The following is a 20,163-nucleotide window of genomic DNA, read 5'->3' as shown; positions in this document are numbered from 1 at the left end:
GTGTGCGCCAGGAAAACGTTAGGCCAGTTTAAAAAAAAATGCTTCTAATGAATTGTTCATGGAGTAAAAACAAACAAAAAAAAAAGAGGCCAACATAACCTCACAGTCTTGTTAATCCCACCACAAGACGCTCTCTCAACAACACACTCGCACCTCTCAAGTGACAGGCCCTGGGAACACAGAATAAAAAAGGCCCGCGAGGCCCCGGGGGTGGACGTGGTGTGGAGGGAGACGGAGGATGCTCCAGGAACACGCTCCTGGAACAAGGTGACAGACGCATCGCAGCTCAGCACCAAACTAAGCCATCTGACGAGGAGGGGGGGGGGGGGGGGCGGGGCGCGGTGTGCGGGGAGGGGCTCGCGGGCTGACTGGGCGGGGCTCGGGACTGCACGCTGGGACTCAAGGCATCAAGCGCGAGTCACCTGGCCCTGTGGTTCTCAACCCTGCTTTTGCGTGAGGATCACCTGGGGAGCCTTAAGACCAGCCTGGAAGCCCCAGGCCCGCCTGAGACTCCGCGCACTCGTTCTGGGGCAGGCTATGGTCAGGCTCTGGTCAGGCTCTGGTCTCAGCCGTTTCCGGCGGGGCTCCCCGCGATCCTGACGCAGGGTTAGACTGAGGCCCAACTTAACCCAGATCAGCCCCCAGGCGCCTTCGCTCTATGGGAAGGGTGCAGGGGAGGAGACCTGACGTCACGTGAGTCATCATCTGGCTGCCTGCAGTCACTGCGCTGCATGCGATGAAATGGGGCCCACGGCAGCGGCGGCAGGCCAGCTTGAGGACTGCTCCCTCCCGCCACCCCCAGGGGAGGGCCTGTGTGCCCTGTTTGGCCTCCCCACAAAAGGCTGCACTCTCCGCAACCTTCAGTTCCAACAGCCTGGGGCCCTCAACCTCCCTGGTGCTCCTTCGTGAGTCAGCTGACTCGGGGAGATTCTACTTAACTGTGCTGTAACTGGGGGCAAGTTACTGAAAGAGCCCCAGTGCTCTCATCTCTAGAGAGATTTCTGTGCAAGTTAAGACAGGCGCGCGGCCTCAAGTGCAAGGCTGGTACACACGGTAAGCGTCTTCTCGAGTGCTGCTGCCCATAGCCTGGCCTTGGGCCCACCCGCCCTGGGACAGCTGGTGAAGACACCCCGGCTCCACCGAGGCAGGAACCCAGCACCCGGCCCAGGCCTCAGCTTTTCTCAGCTCACCTGCCAAGCTCTCATCATCCCGGCGCCCCACGGCACTCGGCTACCCCTTGGATGAGGTGGGAAGGTGACTATGTCCTTGGCTGGGACGTGCCAGTAGGTGGAGCAGGTCTCTCCCAACCCCACTGCCGTCCCATTCTCTTCCTGCTTTAGGGGTTCTATGCGGACAGAAGGGGTCAGTGGATGCCACAGGCATCAGGAAAGGGCCATGCTGACTGCTGTCAGGGTTCTTCACGTCCCTGGTGACCACAGGCCAGGCCAGTTCTGGGCATTTCAGTCTTTACAACTATTCTCTAAGGGAGCCATCACTTTTAGCCTCTTTTTACAAATACAGACTACGGAGGCACAGAAAGGCCTGTCATCGCCGGAGGTCTAGCAGCTGGTGAAGGGAAGCACTGGGTTCCAGCTCAGCTCTGTATGCTGAACCCTTAACCATCACCTGCACTGAGTCCCTGCAGGGCCCTCTGAGACCAAAAGAACACGCACACTTTTCGAACCCAGTGCGTGGGCCCTGCAGGCGGAAGCTCAGGACAGCCCAGTGGAGGCACAGTCTGCACGGCCCTCGTGGCCAGGCGTCCCGGGCACAGCAAGTGCGCTCCTGCCCTCCCGGCGGGCGCCCTGGGCACAGCAAGTGCGCTCCTGCTCCCCCGGCGGGCGCCCCTGCGGGCACCTGTCTGCACATGCTCTCGGCTCTCACATGCCACCTGCCCCGGTCCCTGCATGAACCGCGCCTGCAGGTAGTCCCGGCTTGGGTCCTGATTCCCTGGGGTCCCTGTGTTCCCAGCGCCCAGAACAGCGCCTGGCATGAGATGAGTGTACAAGAAGGCTTTGACCAAAGGAGTGTGTGTGTGGACACACAGCAGGGCAAGGGAGGGGGCGTTCCCTCGCTGCCCTCCAGGGTCGTGCTGCTGCCCTCTGGGGCCTCCATCTCCCGACTTGCTCGGAAAAAGGAACACTTCCTCCTCCCCAACAGGGAGGCTGGGGCTCTCCAGTCAGGCCCTGACTCAGAGCTGCACAGGCTTCTTATGAGGTGTGAGCAGCGTCAGAAGCTTCAGGAGAGAGGGGAGTTGGCAGGCCTGGCTGCTGAGCCGGTGAGGCCACCTGCTCTCCGGGCTGAGCTGCTCCTCAGACTGCACCCTGCCCTCCGGCACCCCCCTACCCCGGGCTGGAAGAACCAGGCTTCATGACATCACCACCAGGCAACCACCAGGGGTAGCTGAGAGTGGCAGGTCATCTGAAAACCTGGCTACCGTGCTTTGTCCACTGAGAACGTTCCTGCACGCCACACGGCAATTACAAAGAGCTCTGTGTGCCACGAGCCGGTGCAGCACCTACAAGGCACAGCACGGAAAACCACAGGCCAAGAGCTGGAGCGGCTGCCTCGCTAGTGACAGGAAACCAGGCCGAGGCCACCATGACGTCTCCGTGGCCCAGGGGAAGCCCACCCGGGGTGCTTGGGGGTCACCCCCGCGGCCCAGGGATGAAGCCAACCCAGGGTGCTTGGGAGTCACCCCGTGCAGGCCCCTACCCGCCCCCGTTCCAGGCGGCACTTCCTGGGTGTGGGGCCCCCTGGCCCTCCCCATCTGCATTCCCCGTGACCGCAACTGGGACTTGCTCAGTCAGGGCTCCCACTGGACTCAGGTCAGGGTCCACTCTGCACTCCTATCATCCCTGCATCTCCAGAGCGCAGTGTGCAGAGGCCGCTGGAGAGAGAGCACGCTTGGACCTCAGGGCTACGGCCAGCACTCAGGCCTGGGCCGAACAGCTGGAACCATTCAGATGGGTGCACCATCTGAGGCAAAACCAGGCTTTTTGTGGGGGCTGTAAAGATTGAAGCACCTTGGAAATAATGAAGAGTGGCTAAATATTAGCTAATGGCAGAGGAGCCGGCCTTCAATAGAGGCTGTTAAATAAAAAAGATGCTGGAAATGAAGACTCTGCTGCCCTGATGACCCTTGGGGAGGCAGAGGTGGGGAGCTGCTTCTGTGCCCACAGGACGAAGACGTGGACAACCCCAGGTCCCCCTGTCAGCTGAGGCCAGGCTGCGAGGGCACTGCCCCGTGGGCGGGGAGGGGAGATGGGACGCACACGTGAACACGTGAATACCAACCGGAGCCCGGCCTCCTCCCAGGGCTCTGAGCGGAAAGACCACGAGACCAGCACCGCAGCCGGCGGAGCCCAGGCGACCACGGCTGGCCGCACAGGGTCAGGCCGAGCTGACCGCTTGGCCACCTCCTCGGTTCTCTCCTCCCCCAGAATGGCAGGCCCGGGCTGTTTATTGCTTCCGAGGAGGTGCCCCTGCCGGGAGGTTCGAGAAGCCCTTCCCCAGTCTGCCCCCATGTCCCTCTCCCTGGTCTGCCCAAGTGCTCTCCCACGGCTCACTGTCACAGAAAGGCACTCAGCAAACTCTGGCCTCCTCCACACAGCCCCCCAGGGCTGCTCTCTGCTCTCCTTCCCCAACAGGGGCCTTTATCTTGTCATCCCAGACCACAGCAAGAGCCCAAGAGCCCCGGCAGGTGTCCTCCAGTCTTTCCATTCCTTCCCCACTCTGATTCTATTGCTAGAATTGCTTTAGAAAAAAAAAGCACCTGACCTGACACCCTCCAAGGTGAGCTCTTGCAAGCGGCCCTCTCCTCCTCCCTGTTCAAACTCCACCTAACGCGGCAGAACTCACGAGCCTGCTGACCAACTCGGCTCATCCCCTGCTGGTCTCTCCAGCCTCGGCTGGGCCTGGGGGGACCTCTGGTTCCCACCCTGACTGGCCACCGCCCCTCCCGCCTTTGCCCCCCTCACTGGGGGCTTACGTGTCTCCACGGCCCACCCCGCCCTAGGCTGTTGGTGGGCATAAGAGTGGGTTCCAGCCCGTGCTCACCTCTTGTGTCCCCAGTTGCCCCTGACCAACGCCTGCCACACAAATGCTCCTGGACCGATATTCACGGCAAAAGGAACAGACTGCTCTTTACGGAGCTAAGAGATCTGAGCAGGGGAAGGACCGCGTCAGGCCTCCTTACCTTCACACTCCGAGGCGGGGAAGAGAGGCGAGTACAAGGCTTTTTCCCACCAGGTTTGTCTCTCTTGACTCCGGTTCATTCCATGCACGTCAGTGTTCAGTACAGGGAACTGCTTAGAGTAAACCAAACACAGACCAAGTTTACAAACTTTCAAGATAAAAGGGAAAATTCAGGCATTAGAAACTAGTGACTGCAAACCCAGGATTTTTTTAATTGGTTTTATTTTTTACCATTTTACTGGCTTCCCTGATAGCTCAGTTGCTAAAGAATCCGCCTGCAAAGCAGGAGACCCTGGGTCCCATTCCTGGGTTGGGAAGATCCCCTGGAGAAGGGAAAGGCTACCCACTCCAGTATTCTGGCCTGGAGAATTCCACGGACTGTACAGTCTATGAAGTCGCAGAGAGTCAGACACGACTGAGCGATGTTCACTCTCACTGTTCTACTAGACAAGGTGAACAAAAAAAAAGCCACGTTCACAGCACATAAAGGAAGTTTTTCTTAAGAAAAGCACTGATACTGGAAATGGAATACGAAAAGTACAACCAGATTATCACAAGACAAAAACAACAGGAAACAGCCTTGAGGAAAGCAAGTTTCCAGATTTTGGAACAGCAGACCTAGCGGGGGTGGCGGGGGGAGGTGTGTGTGGCCCTGAGCCCCTCCTCCCCACTCAAGTGTGGGGAGGACTCTCTTCTTCACACACTCAGGCAGGAGGGAGTCAAAGAAGCAATACCAACCTAATGGTCTTTACAGCAATGATCTGCTTCAGTGAGAACCAGAAGGAAGCTGAGACTAAAACCAAATAACCAAACGGACAGTAATTCAGCTTCAAAACAGGAAACATACATGGAAAAAGAGAGGAAAGCGGGACTCTGGAGCACAGGAGAGACCCCACATCCTGTGCAGGCCCCAGGCCCCGGCACAGCGGAAGGCGCCCATGCCGGGGAGGGGGACCAAGTCCGAGCCCAGGCCCCACCCTTCACTGGCAGAGCTCTTGAGCTCCAGCAGGACCTGCCCACCATCCTGGGCGGGGCCAGCCGCGGCCACCACAGGTGCACCCCGGGATGCTGGGGACAGGGCACCCCCCCTCCCTGCTCCTTTCCTGCTCGGCCTGCCCTCCAGGGTGAGGCCGGCTTTGGGCAAATCCGCACCTCCCACCACCCCTCACAGCCTCAACAAGGGTCTGCTGGACCGAGCCGTGCTCTATGAACACTGCATAGACCTTGGTTTCAGAAGGTGTTTCATCACAAGTTTAAAACCTGATCTGTTTCAGCAACCAATGATCTTCAATTCTCTGATAGGATTTTTTAAATTCTAAACAAACAACGTAAATCACTTTATCAAAAACTTTTTGGACTCAGGAATGTGTGTTTATTAAGCTAAATGGCAAATGTATGTCAGATCCTGATTTTCATTTAACTTTTTAGAAATACTCTTCAATCAGAAGCTGAAGAGGACTTCGTTCTGTCCACCCAGAGCAGCCACTCAACCGCCACCGTTCTCTCTTGCAGCGTATCCTAACAACAACGATTAGCAAAGCTATTAGACAAGCAGACACCAAGGTCAACTGCACGGAGGAGGCCAGGGCTCGCAGATGAAGCCAGCAATGTGCCAGGGCTGCGGTTAATTCGAGGTGATGATTCCTGCATTGGGCACGCAGCTCACAGCACTGGAAGGCCTCGCTGGAAAGCCCCGGCCCTCCTCAGCGCCTCAGTGCTAACGACGGCTCCCTGGACAAACGCGTTTCCGTCACCCAAGGCACTACCGAGGGGCGATGGATTCGAAGGTGACCAGCTCCTACCTGCGAAGAAAAACACCTGGGGCGGCTGTGGGACGATCGAGTGTTTGTTCAGGTGGGCGCAGCTGGACTGCTCATCCTTTAATCCTTTCCTGGGATTCAGGGCGTGGGGTAAAGAGTAGGAAGAGGAAGAGGGAGAGGACCCATCAGGACGGACAGGACAGGTGGGGAAGAGCAGGCTAGAGGGCGTCAAGGGACAGACAGGCGGCTGGGTCAGCAAGGACAGGAGGAGGAGATGAGACAGACACAAGCCGACCGGACAGTGAGTGCAAGGGCAGGAGCCGCGTCTCACTGATGGGCACCCCTGCAGGAGGAGGGCTGGCACAGAGCGGGGACACCACGGCCGCTGGCCTGAGAACAGCCCCCCTCCCAGCCGGAGGCCCTGATGGCCCAGCACGCTGCTCCCACGGCCTGCTGAGACCACTGTTGGTTGGGTCATGCAGTTTCTGCCATCGTCTCTTAAGTTTTTTTTCCTGCATCCTTCCTTTGAGTGTCAATTCCAATGGCGAGGACTTATTTCTTCTGTTTTGTTTACATTGAATATGTGGTCAGTGAATATGCATTACATTATGACATCTTTCCACTCAGCTATTTCCAGCGTTGAAGCCTGCACGCCAAAGATGACCAGGAGGCCTTGCTTGACTAATGTCTGTTTAACGTATTAATTCAGCTTCTGCCATGGCTGAGCATGAAATAATGAAGACATGCTGGAGGAGACGGAGAACAGAATGGGGCACAACCTTGGGTGGTCCCGGAACCTCTGCCTCAGCTCTGCTCCCTCCCCTCCAGGCCGCTCCAGGCTGACTGGCTACTGGGACACCTCTCTTCAACCGTGCCTCGGCCACGAGGCCTGCCCTGACGCGCGGGTCCACTGCGGCACACTGCTCTGAGCACCCCCTCCCGCCACGTCCTCATCCGCTCTGCCTTCCCACGGCACAGGTGTTCTAACGTACGCGTAGCTTCACGCTGCTCACGGAACGTACGTCCAAGGATGCAGGAGCCATCTCTCTCTGTTCCTTTATACCTGGCCCCTAGAGCAGTGCCCAGACAGAGCGGCTCTTAACAAACGTGTGATGGATGAAGGAAATGGTAAAGAGGGAAGACGTGAACACTACCCAGAAAGCCTTATCGAAAACGTCTGTAGCAGGAGATGTAACGGTCAGTAATTCTCCAGGAGATGAAAGTTGGGTAAATGCTCGCTGCTTTAAATCCACACTGCACACTCCTGCTTCTGGTGACAAGACTGAAGTCCGGGCCCCCTCCCTGGAAGGAACTCTGGCTCTGGCTCTCATGCAGGGATCTGGGGCGGGTGGCCCACCCTCCGGGCCCACGTGCCCTGAGCCATCCTGGGGAGGGGTGGGGAATGTCACTGCAGGCATTCGGTAGGGGGGTGGTGGTAATAGAGGGCACAGTGTCTGGCGCAGGTGGGCTGGGCCCTCACGCCCTCCGCTGGTCAGAGCCCCTGACCCCCATGGCACTGCTGCCTGTCCCAAGGGACGCCTTCCCCTCCTGGACTGCAAACTCCTGGAGGCACGATGAAGCCTCTTGCTGCTGCTCTGCGCCTTCAAGGGCACGACAGAGCAGATGCTCCTGCCACAAGGGCACGCAGAGCTGGGCACCGAGGCCCACGGCTCACCTGTCCTCACCTTTCCCTCACACCTCAGCTGCCGCGACCGCGTGCTGGCCGCCACCCTGCACAGGTGAGCCGCTCACCGGTTCGACTGCTGCTGCTTCTGCCTGGCGGGCCCCGCCTCCTCCCTTCCTCCCCGGGACACGCCGGTCTGTGCACCAGCCTCCTCTGCACTCTCAGGCCGGGTCGGTCCTCCTCTGGGTTCCCACTCCTCCTGTGTTCACCCTCCCCAGGCTGTCATCCCTGCCACCTCAAATTATGTGGGCCGGAACACCCTCAAAGGACTTCCTTGTAGCAGGAGACCAGGATTTGATCCCTGGGTTGGGAAGTTCCTCTGGAGAAGGGAATTGCAATCCACTCCAGTATTCTTGCCTGGTAATTCCATGGACAGAGAAGCCCAGCAGGCTACAGTCCATGGGGTCGCAAAGAGTTGGACACGACTGAGTGACTCACACACACAAACACCCTCAAATGTAAGGAACCAGCTAGGAAATTATAGTACCTCCAAATGATGAAGAAAATGCAGAATGTGCAGAAATAATATGCAGAAAATAAAGAAGGGTGATTATAAATAAAGTGTCATTTCAGTCCAAAAAAAAAAAAAAAAGAAAAGTGGGACCAAAAAAAACAGCAGACAGAACACATGTGGACGCGCATGTATGTGCTTCCACAAGCATGCAGGGTCCTCAGGGGCAGCACGCTGGGACTCATGTCGCGGCGAGGAGGGGACTGGTGCCACGGACACGCCCTCCCGGAGCGCCCGCATCGGAACCACGGCAGACAATGACCTGCGTGACGGAGAGCAAATCAGCTGCTCGCGCTTGGTCTTCAGGACCAGGCTGAATTCTCCCGGGGCAAGGACAGCCTCTGGTTCACTCAGGGCACCTGCCGCAGGGATGTGCCCAGGACGGGCGAGTGTTTAATAAATGTTTGCTGAACTGAACTCAACTAACCTTTTGAAAAGCATCATTAATTCAGGCTCCTGCGTACCAATTCTATCAGAAACCCTACATTCTAGACCACCTATGCTCTAAAACAGATGGGCAACTAGTGACTTTTTAAAAAAACAGAGCCCTGCCCTCTGCAAAGACTGCCCTCACTCAGGGAAGTGGGGGGGAGACGACCTGGCTGGAGATCTCCGAGACGGACAGGCAGCGTGAGAGTGAAGAGGCAAGATCCTGGCCCCAAACTGGGGCCTTTCGGGCCACCCTCAACCTTTCTGCAGCTCAGATGAAGCTATGAGGTGGGAGCTGTAGGCAACGATGCTGAGACGAGGGCTGAGAGGACCCGGGACGGCGAGGGTCCTCCGAGGACTTAGCTGGCGCCCCAGACCTGTCAGCTTTGCTGGGAAAGAGGAGGGCAGGAGGAGAAGGGGACAACAGAGGATGAGAGGGCTGGATGGCATCACCGACCCAACGGACATGAGTTTGATTAAACTCCAGGAGTTGGTGATGGACAGGGAGGCCTGGCATGCTGCAGTCCATGGGGTCGCAAAGAGCCGGACACGACCGAGCGACTGAACTGAACAGACCTGTCAGACAAGCCAGAGCTCTGATAACACACAGAGATGCCAACACACCAGGAGGTGGAGGCCTGTAGCGGTGGCTGTGATGCGGACTCGCTCTCACTCTTTTTCTTCATTCCCCGTCTGGAGCCAGGCGAGACACAAAGTACGTGAGGACACTTTTAAGGATGAAAGGTGGGGTGACCAGCAAACAGATGAAGGCTAACAGCGTTATACTTTTTTGCTGTTCTGAGCAACTCAGATGTCAGTGTTTCGGTGGGATTCAATTCCTGGCTAAATATCCCCAGGCAAGTGCCTCCGAGAGTGATTCTTGGGTTGCTGTGGGGGCTTCCCACCACCACCTGTGCTTAGGGCCACACCTGTGCACTGACTGGACACATGAATGATATGGCATCTGAATCCACGAGGAGCTCACAACTTAACAAAGAAAGGACACCGATGACTCATGAAAAATGGCAAATGCAACTAAGAGGAAAGGCATAAAGCACATGAAAATTAAAAGGAAGCAGAAATGATTTCTGGAGAAGGTGATGGCACCCCACTCCAGTACTCTTGCCTGGAAAATCCCATGGACGGAGGAGCCTGGTGGGCTGCAGTCCATGGGTTCGCTAGGAGTCGGACACGACTGAGCAACTTCACTTTCACTTTTCACTTTCATGCACTGGAGAAGGAAATGGCAACCCACTCCAGTGTTCTTGCCTGGAGAATCCCAGGGACGGGGGAGCCTGGTGGGCTGCCGTCTATGGGGTCGCAGAGAGTCGGACATGACTGAAGCGACTTAGCAGCAGCAGAAATGATTTCTGCTGCGGGTGGAGCAGAGAGGAACGGGGGACGTGGGAGGGAGGGGCGCCTCCTGGGTCCAGCTGGACAGAACCACGTGGAGGGCGGGCAGGCAGGCGGAGCGTGCAGGACGACGGAGGCGAGGAAGGGATGACCCAGCGGCTGTCCAGCCACAGGTGGCCTGACTTCTCGATACCTCCACCTGACTTTTTAAAAAGCTGCACCTGGAAAAGGGCTGGGGCGGGGGCAGAGCCCCAGGCTTCTCCTTGGGCACAGGTCATCAGTGTCACTGTTTCTTCTTGTACAGTTTACCCTCAGATCACTTCTCAGCAACGTCAGACGGCACAATGACTCCTTTAAAACACTATTCCTATTAACCTCATTTGACAGACTGACCCATACAGTGGAGGTAACTTCAGGAATACATACTTTGTAATAAGCAAGGGTACACCTGCAGGGGTTCTGTGGAAGTTATTTTGTTACATTTGTATTGAGGGTTAATTGCTACATGTACCACAAAAAATTTCAGAGAATTCTACAGAGATGTAATTTATCTTACATGTAAAACGTTAACTTTTTATAAACTAATCAGTGTTGCAGAGACAGTCAGACAGGCTTCCTACTTCAAGAAACCTTTCGCCGCCATTTCTGAGGAGCAAGGGGCCTTCCGAAGAGTGAACGGCCACTTCTGGATTCATCAGTTGGGAAAGCTTTGCTTTCAGCATAGCACATGCATGTTAAACCACTCAGAAACACCTCATACTCTGATTTATCTAAAAATGTCAATTGTCTAGTTCAAATTGATAAACATCAAATCCAAGGATGCTAAGTTTTAAGACGTTCAAGCTAAATTCCCAATAATTTAACTCTATCTTTTCTTTGCCTGAAATGGCTGTTCTTAAAGTCTGATCAAATCCTTTCACCAAGTACCGATCCCCACTGACACATACCTCTTCCAGCTGTCCTGAAGAAACTGGATTATCTTCATAAGCAGGGAACTGACAACCTGCTTTGCAGCTGCAGAAATGATTAATTTCTTCCTCGCACTGTGCCATTATTTTACAGTTTGCTTCTGGGCTTTCCAGGTCGATCTCCAGAGGCTCGCTCATGCTGCACTCCAGACACGGGTTCCGCTCTCCTGCTGGCAGGACCCCGGCCGACTCCTCCTGGGAATCCAGGGATGTCTGGGCACTCTTCTCCATCCCAGACTTCTTTAACCTGGGGAGGAACTTCCCAGACTCAAGCTCGGACTTCCCATAGTAATGGCCTTCTTTCTCTGCGTCCTCTTCAAGCGGTTTGAGATCTGCCTGTGGATCTTCGAATGCGTCGACTTGAGAAGGAATGGGAACATTTGCTTCGTCTCTCTCGGATTCAAATTCTGACTCACTTCCTCCTCCGGGGGAGAGTTCAGATGCAGAGATGGGGCGAAAGTGAGTCCTGGGGGAGATCCGGATAGCCCGGTACTGTGTTCTGTCGACGTCGCATATCCTGGGGTGGAAAACTTCACTGTCGGAATCAGAGCAGAGGATTGACTTCGGTTTGAAGCTTGGACTGAAAGATGCAATCCCTTCGGGTTCAAAGGAACACTCTACGTGGAGAACTTGTGAAAACGGATTGCTTAAGTCAAAAGAAGAGAAGGGATACTCGAGTCCAGGATCTTCAACTTGAAAGTTGCCACAAGCTCCTAGTAAGTCTTCATGGAAGATGAAGGAAAATCCCTTATTCAATCCGTTTTCCCCGCTCTTCGGCTGGTCATTCTGTTCCAAGGACACAAAGGGCTTCCATAACTGCCTGTGACCAGGAGCGAAGCTGTTTCCGGGGGTCATAAAGACATCTGTGCCCGCTATGGTCACCACGTCAGAAGCGGCACACTGCAGCAAACTCCCTTTGGCGTGACTGGGCGGTACGACCGCCCACCCTGCATCGCTGTTGAGCGTTCTGAGCTCCCCGTAAACCCCTCCCAGGATGAATGAGCTCCCTTTGTCTTGGGTCACATCCCAGGGTTTCGACGGGGTGGTGTAGTCCCCGCCATCCACCTTGGACAGCTCGCCGGACACAAAGGCTCTCTTCTCCAGGGTCTCTTTCTGGCCCTCCCACAGGTGGTATTCTGATCTCTGCACGGCCTTGTTTGGCTCCTGGAGGGGCTCCATTGGAGCCTCAGCATCCAAACAGCAGCAGTAGTTATTTACATCTGTCGGAAACAACTCATCGTCAACGCTTTCTATTTCTAGTGGAGCTGCAGAATTTCTGTCTGCCATCTTTGTCCAAATGTCTTTAATAACCCCTGAGCTGTAGCCATCTCCACGCGGACTGCCTTCACTACACGCTTGCGTCGTCTCGAAGGCTTTGTTCTCTGCTTTTTGTTCTAGCTGAATACCACAGATAGATTCTAGTTTAGATTTTTTTTGGAAAACTAACGTTGGGATTTCTCCTAAAGTCCTACTGTTTTGCTGGCAAGTTTCATCCTGCAAAAAATCTAGGAGTTCTTCATCTACATAATTGGACGAGACTCTAGGAACTACATAGTTAATATCCTCTGCGTTAAACTGTGTGGACTCTTCAAACTGGACGCTTAACGTCTCATTGTCTGAACGTGTTTCTTCTGAATGGGACCACGGACTGCAAGTTCTCGTTGAAAGATTAGAACAGTGTTCATTTTCCTCGAAGGCACTATTTTTGGTCCATATTAGTAATCTAGACTGTGTTTTCCCAAGCATGTTAGCACTAGAATCTGTATTTTCATTTCCCAAGTTGAGTGTTTCAAAAGAAAATGGTAAAACAGAATTACTGCATTGCACTTCAAACACTGAAAAACAGGAGTTTATACCAGATCCTTCATTAATATCTGAAAAGAGCTCTTGATTGCCGGCCAGCAAATGCGGATTGAGCGCTGTGCTGTCTAAGGTCGGGGAGAGTCGAACCGGGGAGTCTCCCGCAAAACTCTCCCCGTCGGCATCGCCAGAGCTGGACGAACAGCACTCCCAGAACTGGGCCAGGCTGCCAAGGTCTTGCAGGAGAAAGCCCTCGGCGCCCACAGAGCTGGTACAGTCTGCCCATATTGCACGTTCCCCTTGCAACTCCATTCCATCTAACACTATGCAACATTCTGCCTCAAAATCGGTATTCTCTTTGCTTTTTTGTCGAATCATATTCAAAATCCGACTTTCTCCTTGCGTGGTTTCTGAGGCACCGGGATCCAACATGGATTGGTCAATATCCACTTCGTAGAAGTGTGTTAGTTCTGACAGATGAATATCATCCAAGTATTTGTCGTCCTCTGGCAGAGGACAGAATGAGGTCCCAGCGAGGTCGATGTCCTCATTTATGACTGCAGGCATTTCTACAAAATGACCATCGATGAAAGTACCTGCTGCGAGGTATGTTTTATGAATATTATTGTTGCTGATGCAGAGGCCGTGCACTGACTCGGACAACTCCTCCACAGCTGCTGAGGTCACGTCGCCGGCGTCTTGCCTGTTGCGGTACGTGGTCTCCAGCTTGCTTTTTCTGCTCAGAGGGACGAAGTACTCGGCGATGGGCTCGGTGTACCACAGCGGCTCCTCCTTGTACTCCCTGTCCGTCCTGCTCTCCAGGAACAGGTCTCTGCCCTCGGCACCCCCCGCCTCCTTCCTGCCCAGCTCCTTCAGCGGCCGCTTGCCCCGCTTGCACAGCTGTCGGAAGGAACCGCCACCGCCGCTGCTGCTGCTGCTCCCGGCGGCGTGTGGGCTTCTCTCCGCCTTCTCGCCGCGCTTCAGCGAGAGCCGGCTCTGCCCGCTGCGCGCTCCTTTCTTGTTCCGGATCTCCCGCACCTTGTGCCTCAACTTCACGCACTTCGCGGACGCCTTGGGCTCCCCCTGGTTCCCGCTGGAGCTCGAGCCGGCTTCGCTGGAGCCGGATGACCAGGAGCGCGGGCGCGGCTTCCCGTCCGGCCGGTGCCGGCTCTGCTTCTTGGACGGCGGCGGCGGCGCGGACCGCTCCTCGCTGGGCCCGTTCCTGAACCTGTTCTCCTTCTCGCTGTGGCTGCGGCCGCTCTGTGTTCTCTCGTGCAGGCTGGCGGGCGGCGCGTCGCCGCTTCTTTCCCGGATGATCTCGCCTTCGCTGTTGCAATCCTTGGGGGAGGGCGTGTCTGTGCTGGCTGGAGGGGCTGTGGACGAGGAGGACGAGCTCGAGTAGGAGCCGACGGCGGACTTGTTCCACACGGTCATGATTTCCTGCAGGCAAACTGGCTTCTCGGACAGCGGTGGAAACGCTTCATAGTACCTGGAAAAACAAGCAAGAGATTCCAGAAGTGGGCGCTCAGGGCGTTACCCAATATAGAAAAACAATGTCACCCGTCTAGAAATGGGGTATTTCATTTCAACAGAGTCAGTGTTTACACGGCATCCATGAGTGAGCAACTTAAAAAAAATTTGACAGTACAGTAAAACCTTTAAATTTAGGTCCATGGATCAAGCACCTTCGAAGTTCAACACCGAGATAAGTGCTACAGGAATACTTAGAGAGTATGTTAAGCTGACGACTTTAAACTTTGGATTTTCGTAAAGTCACAAAGTACAAATGGGATACGGTGGGAAGAATGCTAACATTCTGATGAGGACTGTCTGAACGTGAGTCAGCTCATTTCCTCCGTTTGTGACGTTAAGCTACGCGTGCAATGGCACAGGCCATCTCCTAAAACGGGGGTACGGGGGCCTCTCTCACACGGCTGCCGCACACACAGAAAACCTGGAAAACGGGGGTACCGGGGCCTCTCTCACACGGCTGCCGCACGCACAGAAAACCTGGAAAACGGGGGTACCGGGACCTCTCTCACACGGCTGGCACGCACAGAAAACCTGGAAAACGGGGGTACCGGGAACTCTCTCACACGGCTGGCACGCACAGAAAACCTGGAAAACGGGGGTACGGGGGCCTCTCTCACACGGCTGCCGCACGCACAGAAAACCTGGAAAATGGGGGTACCGGGACCTCTCTCACACGGCTGCCGCATGCACAGAAAACCTGGAAAACGGGGGTACCGGGACCTCTCTCACACGGCTGGCACGCACAGAAAACCTGGAAAACGGGGGTACCGGGGCCTCTCTCACACGGCTGCCGCACGCACAGAAAACCTGGAAAACGGGGGTACCGGGACCTCTCACACGGCTGGCACGCGCAGAAAACCTGGAAAACGGGGGTACCGGGAACTCTCTCACACGGCTGGCACGCACAGAAAACCTGGAAAACGGGGGTACGGGGGCCTCTCTCACACGGCTGCCGCACGCACAGAAAACCTGGAAAATGGGGGTACCGGGACCTCTCTCACACGGCTGCCGCACGCACAGAAAACCTGGAAAACGGGGGTACCGGGACCTCTCTCACACGGCTGGCACGCACAGAAAACCTGGAAAACGGGGGTACCGGGGCCTCTCTCACACGGCTGCCGCACGCACAGAAAACCTGGAAAATGGGGGTACCGGGACCTCTCTCACACGGCTGGCACGCACAGAAAACCTGGAAAACGGGGGTACCGGGACCTCTCTCACACGGCTGGCACGCACAGAAAACCTGGAAAACGGGGGTACCGGGACCTCTCTCACACGGCTGGCACGCACAGAAAACCTGGAAAACGGGGGTACCGGGACCTCTCTCACACGGCTGGCACGCACAGAAAACCTGGAAAACGGGGGTACCGGGAACTCTCTCACACGGCTGGCACGCACAGAAAACCTGGAAAACGGGGGTACCGGGACCTCTCTCACACGGCTGGCACGCATAGAAAACCTGGAAAACGGGGGTACCGGGAACTCTCTCACACGGCTGGCACGCACAGAAAACCTGGAAAACGGGGGTACCGGGGCCTCTCTTACACGGCTGCCACACGCACTAGAAACATATGGGTGAAGAGCTGGAGAGCAAAGTTGTTGCGAGCACACGCTCTGAAGCCACACTCCCTGGGCCCGAGTCCTCATTCTGCTCTCTGCCAGCTCTGTGACCTTAGGCACAGGTCCTAAACCCGTGGCCTAGAAAACGGCTGAACACAGTACCTACCTCACAGAGCTGTGAAGAGGGGAGGAATTAACATGCACAGTGAGTCGCTGACTGCCACCGTGTCTCCTCCTCAGAAGCCAAGTGCGACGCCCCGCTGGTTAAGCAGGCCATCGGAAATGGCAGCGATCGTGGGATTTAAGGGTTCGGGAAAGGGGATGGATTCTGGTGAGGCCCGAAACAATCAGATGAGGTGGACCACACCTGAGCCTGATGCTCCAGGCATGCTGCGGTCTGGTGAGCGCCGGCTGTGCGGCGTGGGAACCTGGGCGAGGATACGAAGACACTGGCCCCACGCCTCGGGAGAGCAGTGGCTCCTGCAACATGGGGCGGGAAACCAGGAGGCTGGCGTGGAAGCGTTTGGAGACAGGGTTTCGGTCTGCTAGGAAACTGGTAGCCACGGAAAGTTTCAGAGCGAGACAGACTAGACTGGCCAAGGAAGACTCAGGAGAGTCAGACTGGCTGCCAGAGTGGGGACTGTCATCGCGGAGGCCAGCCAAGGTCACACACAGAGTGATGCAGGGCCGGATTTTCAAGGGCCTATGCTGGACTCTCCTTTTCAGTCTACACCAAGCTGTCTGATGGAAACATACTGTGAGCTTTGTAAGTCATTTTTAATGTTCTCGGAGTCCCGTTAGAAGTGTAAAAAGAAACAAATGAAATTAATTTCGACAGTGTATTTTACTCAGCCAAATATATCCACATGATCAGTTTACATATATGCAATAGTAAAAACACTAATGTAATGCTTTACATTCTTTTTTATATGAAATCTTTGGACTCTAGGGGTCGGGATGCAACCCACACTGGACAGCACACACCGCCACGCCGGACAGAGTACACCATGCCAGACAGCACATGCCATGCTGGACAGCACACACCAAGCCATGCCAGACAGCACACGCCACGCCGGACAGCACACACCACCACGCCGGACAGCACATGCCATGACGCTGGACAGCACACACCACCACGCTGGACAGCACACGCCACACTGGACAGCACACGCCACCATGCTAGATAGCACATGCCACGCCATGCCGGACAACACACACCACCACACTGGACAGCACATGCCATGCCATGCCAGACAGCACACGCCACCACGATGGACAGCACATGCCATGCCACACTGGACAGCACACGCCACCACGCTGGACAGCACATGTCACGCCAAGCCGGACAGCACACGTCACGCCACACCAGACAGCACACGCCACCACGCTGGACAGCACACGCCACGCCACACCAGACAGCACATGTCACGCTGGACAGCACGCGCCACACCGGATAGCACACACCACACGACCAACGACATCCTGCTTTCCGCTTAAGATTTACAAGTTTGGAAGATTCCAATGACCTGTATGATAAGGAAGTCTGCTTACAATGAGGCCAATTTAAATACAAACCATTTATGAAGAAAGCAGAAAAGCATCTTCAGGAAACGAGTCTGACGCGGGTTCATGACTTGCCCAGGTTCCCTCGGTAATCAGTAGTGGGAAGCTGGCTTCCTTGTGTGTAAAACAAGGACAATCCTAATTCCCACAGCTGGCTCAAAGGACGGGCGTTGGATTTCAAAGGTCATGTGTGAACGGACCATAAATAATAACCTTGTTCATTTTATCAGTTTCACAAATATTGATTCAATGTGTGTGAAAAAAAGATAAGACCAGCTCATTCACCTTTGAGCTCTCTGTGTCAGGCACACAGTAAGTGCTCAATAGATTCCTGAGTCATAAAATAGCAACTAAACCGAAGATGGCAAACTAAACCTGTCAACCACGCAGCAGGGCAGTCGTTAGCGCGGCTTTATCACGGAACAACCTGACGTACATTTCCACTTGATCCTTCGCTGTGGGCGATAATTCTGCCTCTGGAGAGGGAGACCCCTCTAACTTCTTGTGAATCTTCTCTTCTGTTAACGAAACAAAAATTCAGAAAGATTTGTCTTGTATCAAGTCGGTAAATGGTCGTATTTTTGAAAGTTTCTCAAGTAAATTTAATCAGAAATTACACAGGCTTCTGTGGCTTAAAAAGACCTCTACACCAGTTTATCTTTTTAATAAAAATCTATTTCTTCACGCACTTCCCTAGCGGTCCGGGGGTTAAAACTCTACGGTCCCATTGCAGAGGGCGTGGGTTCCATCCCTGGTCAAGGAACTAAAATCCCACATGCTCCGTGGCACGGCCAAAAAGAAAGAAGCCTCTTTCTTCAGTGAGCCAGGGAAAACTCTGCTCAGCCACATTAACACTGGACTGAGACCTCTGACCTCATCCCTGACAGAGCACGCTAGAGGCACTTGGTTACAAGACTGCAATCCCCTGGGTGCTTATTAATTACACTGCAAGAACAGAACATCTGTTTGGATTCCAAAAATACTTTCTCACAAGATTCCGCACTCACGGACTTTATATCGCCTCTTCCTGATTAAAACTGATATGTAAAGAAAGTTACTACAATTAGCTTTGTTACTTAGCATCTAGGGGAGCAAGGGCTGTGTTTCAACTCTTAGCTCACGATCCTGCCCTCAGATTAGAAACAAACTGTGCCTTTAAAAAGGCTCGAGACTTGGGGGTGCACAGCAAGATGACCATGAAGGGGACAAGCAAAAGAAACACCCTTAACAGGTAATTCTCATTCTACGGGCATGCAGAAATGCTGGGGAAAGAAGCTGTGAGCATTCACAGATCACAATGACTCGATGGACCTGTCGAGTCTGCCTTTCCCAAACCGTCAATGCGCAAGGCAGAAATTCCTGCGGCAAACCTGAACTGACAGGCGACACACCTCTGCAGGCCTCGCTGCCACACGGGCAAGTGTTAGTTTGGGATGATGGGGAGGAGCGGGGAGGATGGAAAAGACGAGAGATGATTGCTCCCAATCCAGAGCTTCATCTCCTCTCCGGGAGTGCTCCGGCGGATGAAGTCACTCCTCTGAGAGCAGGGACCTCTCTGCAGAGGATGGCCATGGGCTGACCAGCAGCCCCCCACAGCCAAAGACGGGGCAGGACACCGGCCTGGCGACACGCCAGGTATGAAGACTGTGGTTCCGTGCTCTTTCTTTCCGATCAGTTCTGAGACCTGTGCCCTGCGTGGTGGACGTGGACAGCCCTCGGGGACAGCGCTCTCACCTTGCTGGCTCTGCAGGTCCTTCAGCCTGGAGCAGAGCTCCTCCACTAAAGTCTCAATGCCAGAGCTCTGTGGGGACAGAAACGCACATGGTAACTGCCAGGTACGGAAGAGTCAAGCTGTTTGTACACTGTCGTCTTAACAGGAAAGCTTTAGAAATCTTTCACGTTTCAAAAGAAATACACCATCCATATTTAAATGAACACAGTAGATTCAACCCAGCAGACGTAGTTTACTAATAAAGCATATTCGCCGGCACTTGCCGATACAATGTAACAATTCTTAGGAAACTCCCGGACTGGCTCTGTCTTCCGGCGGGTACAGCAGCTTGCTCACAGGGGAGCCTCAGGACCTAAATGCCTGTCTTACAGCTAAGAGTCCGTCACTATCAAAAAAACATTATCCAACATCTGTAACATCTGGTGAGCAAAGAGCTTGTACGGGGCTCAATACAAATTAAAATCACAAAAATCACAAAAATCGCCTTCCGGTCCTCTTAGCAGTTCACGGTCTAAAGAAAACAGGTGATTTCTTTTTCTTTTTTTCTCTTTAAAGTGAACACTCATGACTGGAACAGAAAGAGCAGATGGAAAACATATGTCATCACTGTGAACAAATGTGAAGCTGCACCGCACGGGTCATGGATAGGGTACTGGCCTCTGTGAAGAATCAGGGTAAAATTTAAGAGAGGGTGTGGAAGAGTCGGAAATTGGTGGGAGGGTGGGGGGAGAATAAGAGCCTCACTCGACGGAAAAATGAATGATGCAAACAGGCGTGAGCAAACCTTTCACTATGCAGACTTTTAAACTTGTAAAATTCTCTCTCTCTCAAGGGAGGAAAAGGAAACAACCTTTCACAAGGTACCGGAAAAGTGAACGCATTTCCCAGGAGCTCTGTGTTTACTCAGCAGCTGAAAAGTCCTACTTAAACTGGAACCGAATCCCTCTAGGTGGGCATGACCCGAGCGGACACACAGGATCCCAATGCCCTTCGCCCTCTCGGGGCCGCGAGGAGCTAAAAATAGAACGTTACCCCATTTGCGTCCCTCAAAATGACTCAGCACGAGCATTAGA

At 54.4% G+C, this 20,163-nt stretch overlaps 1 protein-coding gene across 7 annotated transcripts in view; it reads right to left on the bottom strand.

The window, feature by feature from the left end:
- KIAA0232 overlaps nt 1-20,163 on the bottom strand; it is an 82,598-nt gene that overhangs the window by 5,197 nt on the left and 57,238 nt on the right. For 4 of the 7 annotated variants that reach the window (XM_024993665.2, XM_024993668.2, XM_059887828.1 and 1 more), the window contains 4 exons: nt 19,093-19,159; nt 17,795-17,876; nt 10,882-14,191; nt 4,199-4,310 (listed from right to left, as the gene is read on the bottom strand). In XM_024993665.2, the coding sequence (XP_024849433.1) occupies nt 4,199-4,310; nt 10,882-14,191; nt 17,795-17,876; nt 19,093-19,159 (3,571 nt within the window). The remainder of the gene's footprint in view (nt 1-4,198; nt 4,311-10,881; nt 14,192-17,794; nt 17,877-19,092; nt 19,160-20,163) is intronic. The other 3 variants (XM_024993666.2, XM_024993667.2, XM_024993669.2) reach the window with 1 other exon arrangement.

Source organism: Bos taurus, chromosome 6 (genome assembly GCF_002263795.3).
Source record: "Bos taurus isolate L1 Dominette 01449 registration number 42190680 breed Hereford chromosome 6, ARS-UCD2.0, whole genome shotgun sequence".
NCBI lineage: Eukaryota > Metazoa > Chordata > Mammalia > Artiodactyla > Bovidae > Bos > Bos taurus.
Note: the sequence above shows the minus strand (reverse complement) of the source record. Positions and strands in the feature narration are given on the sequence as shown.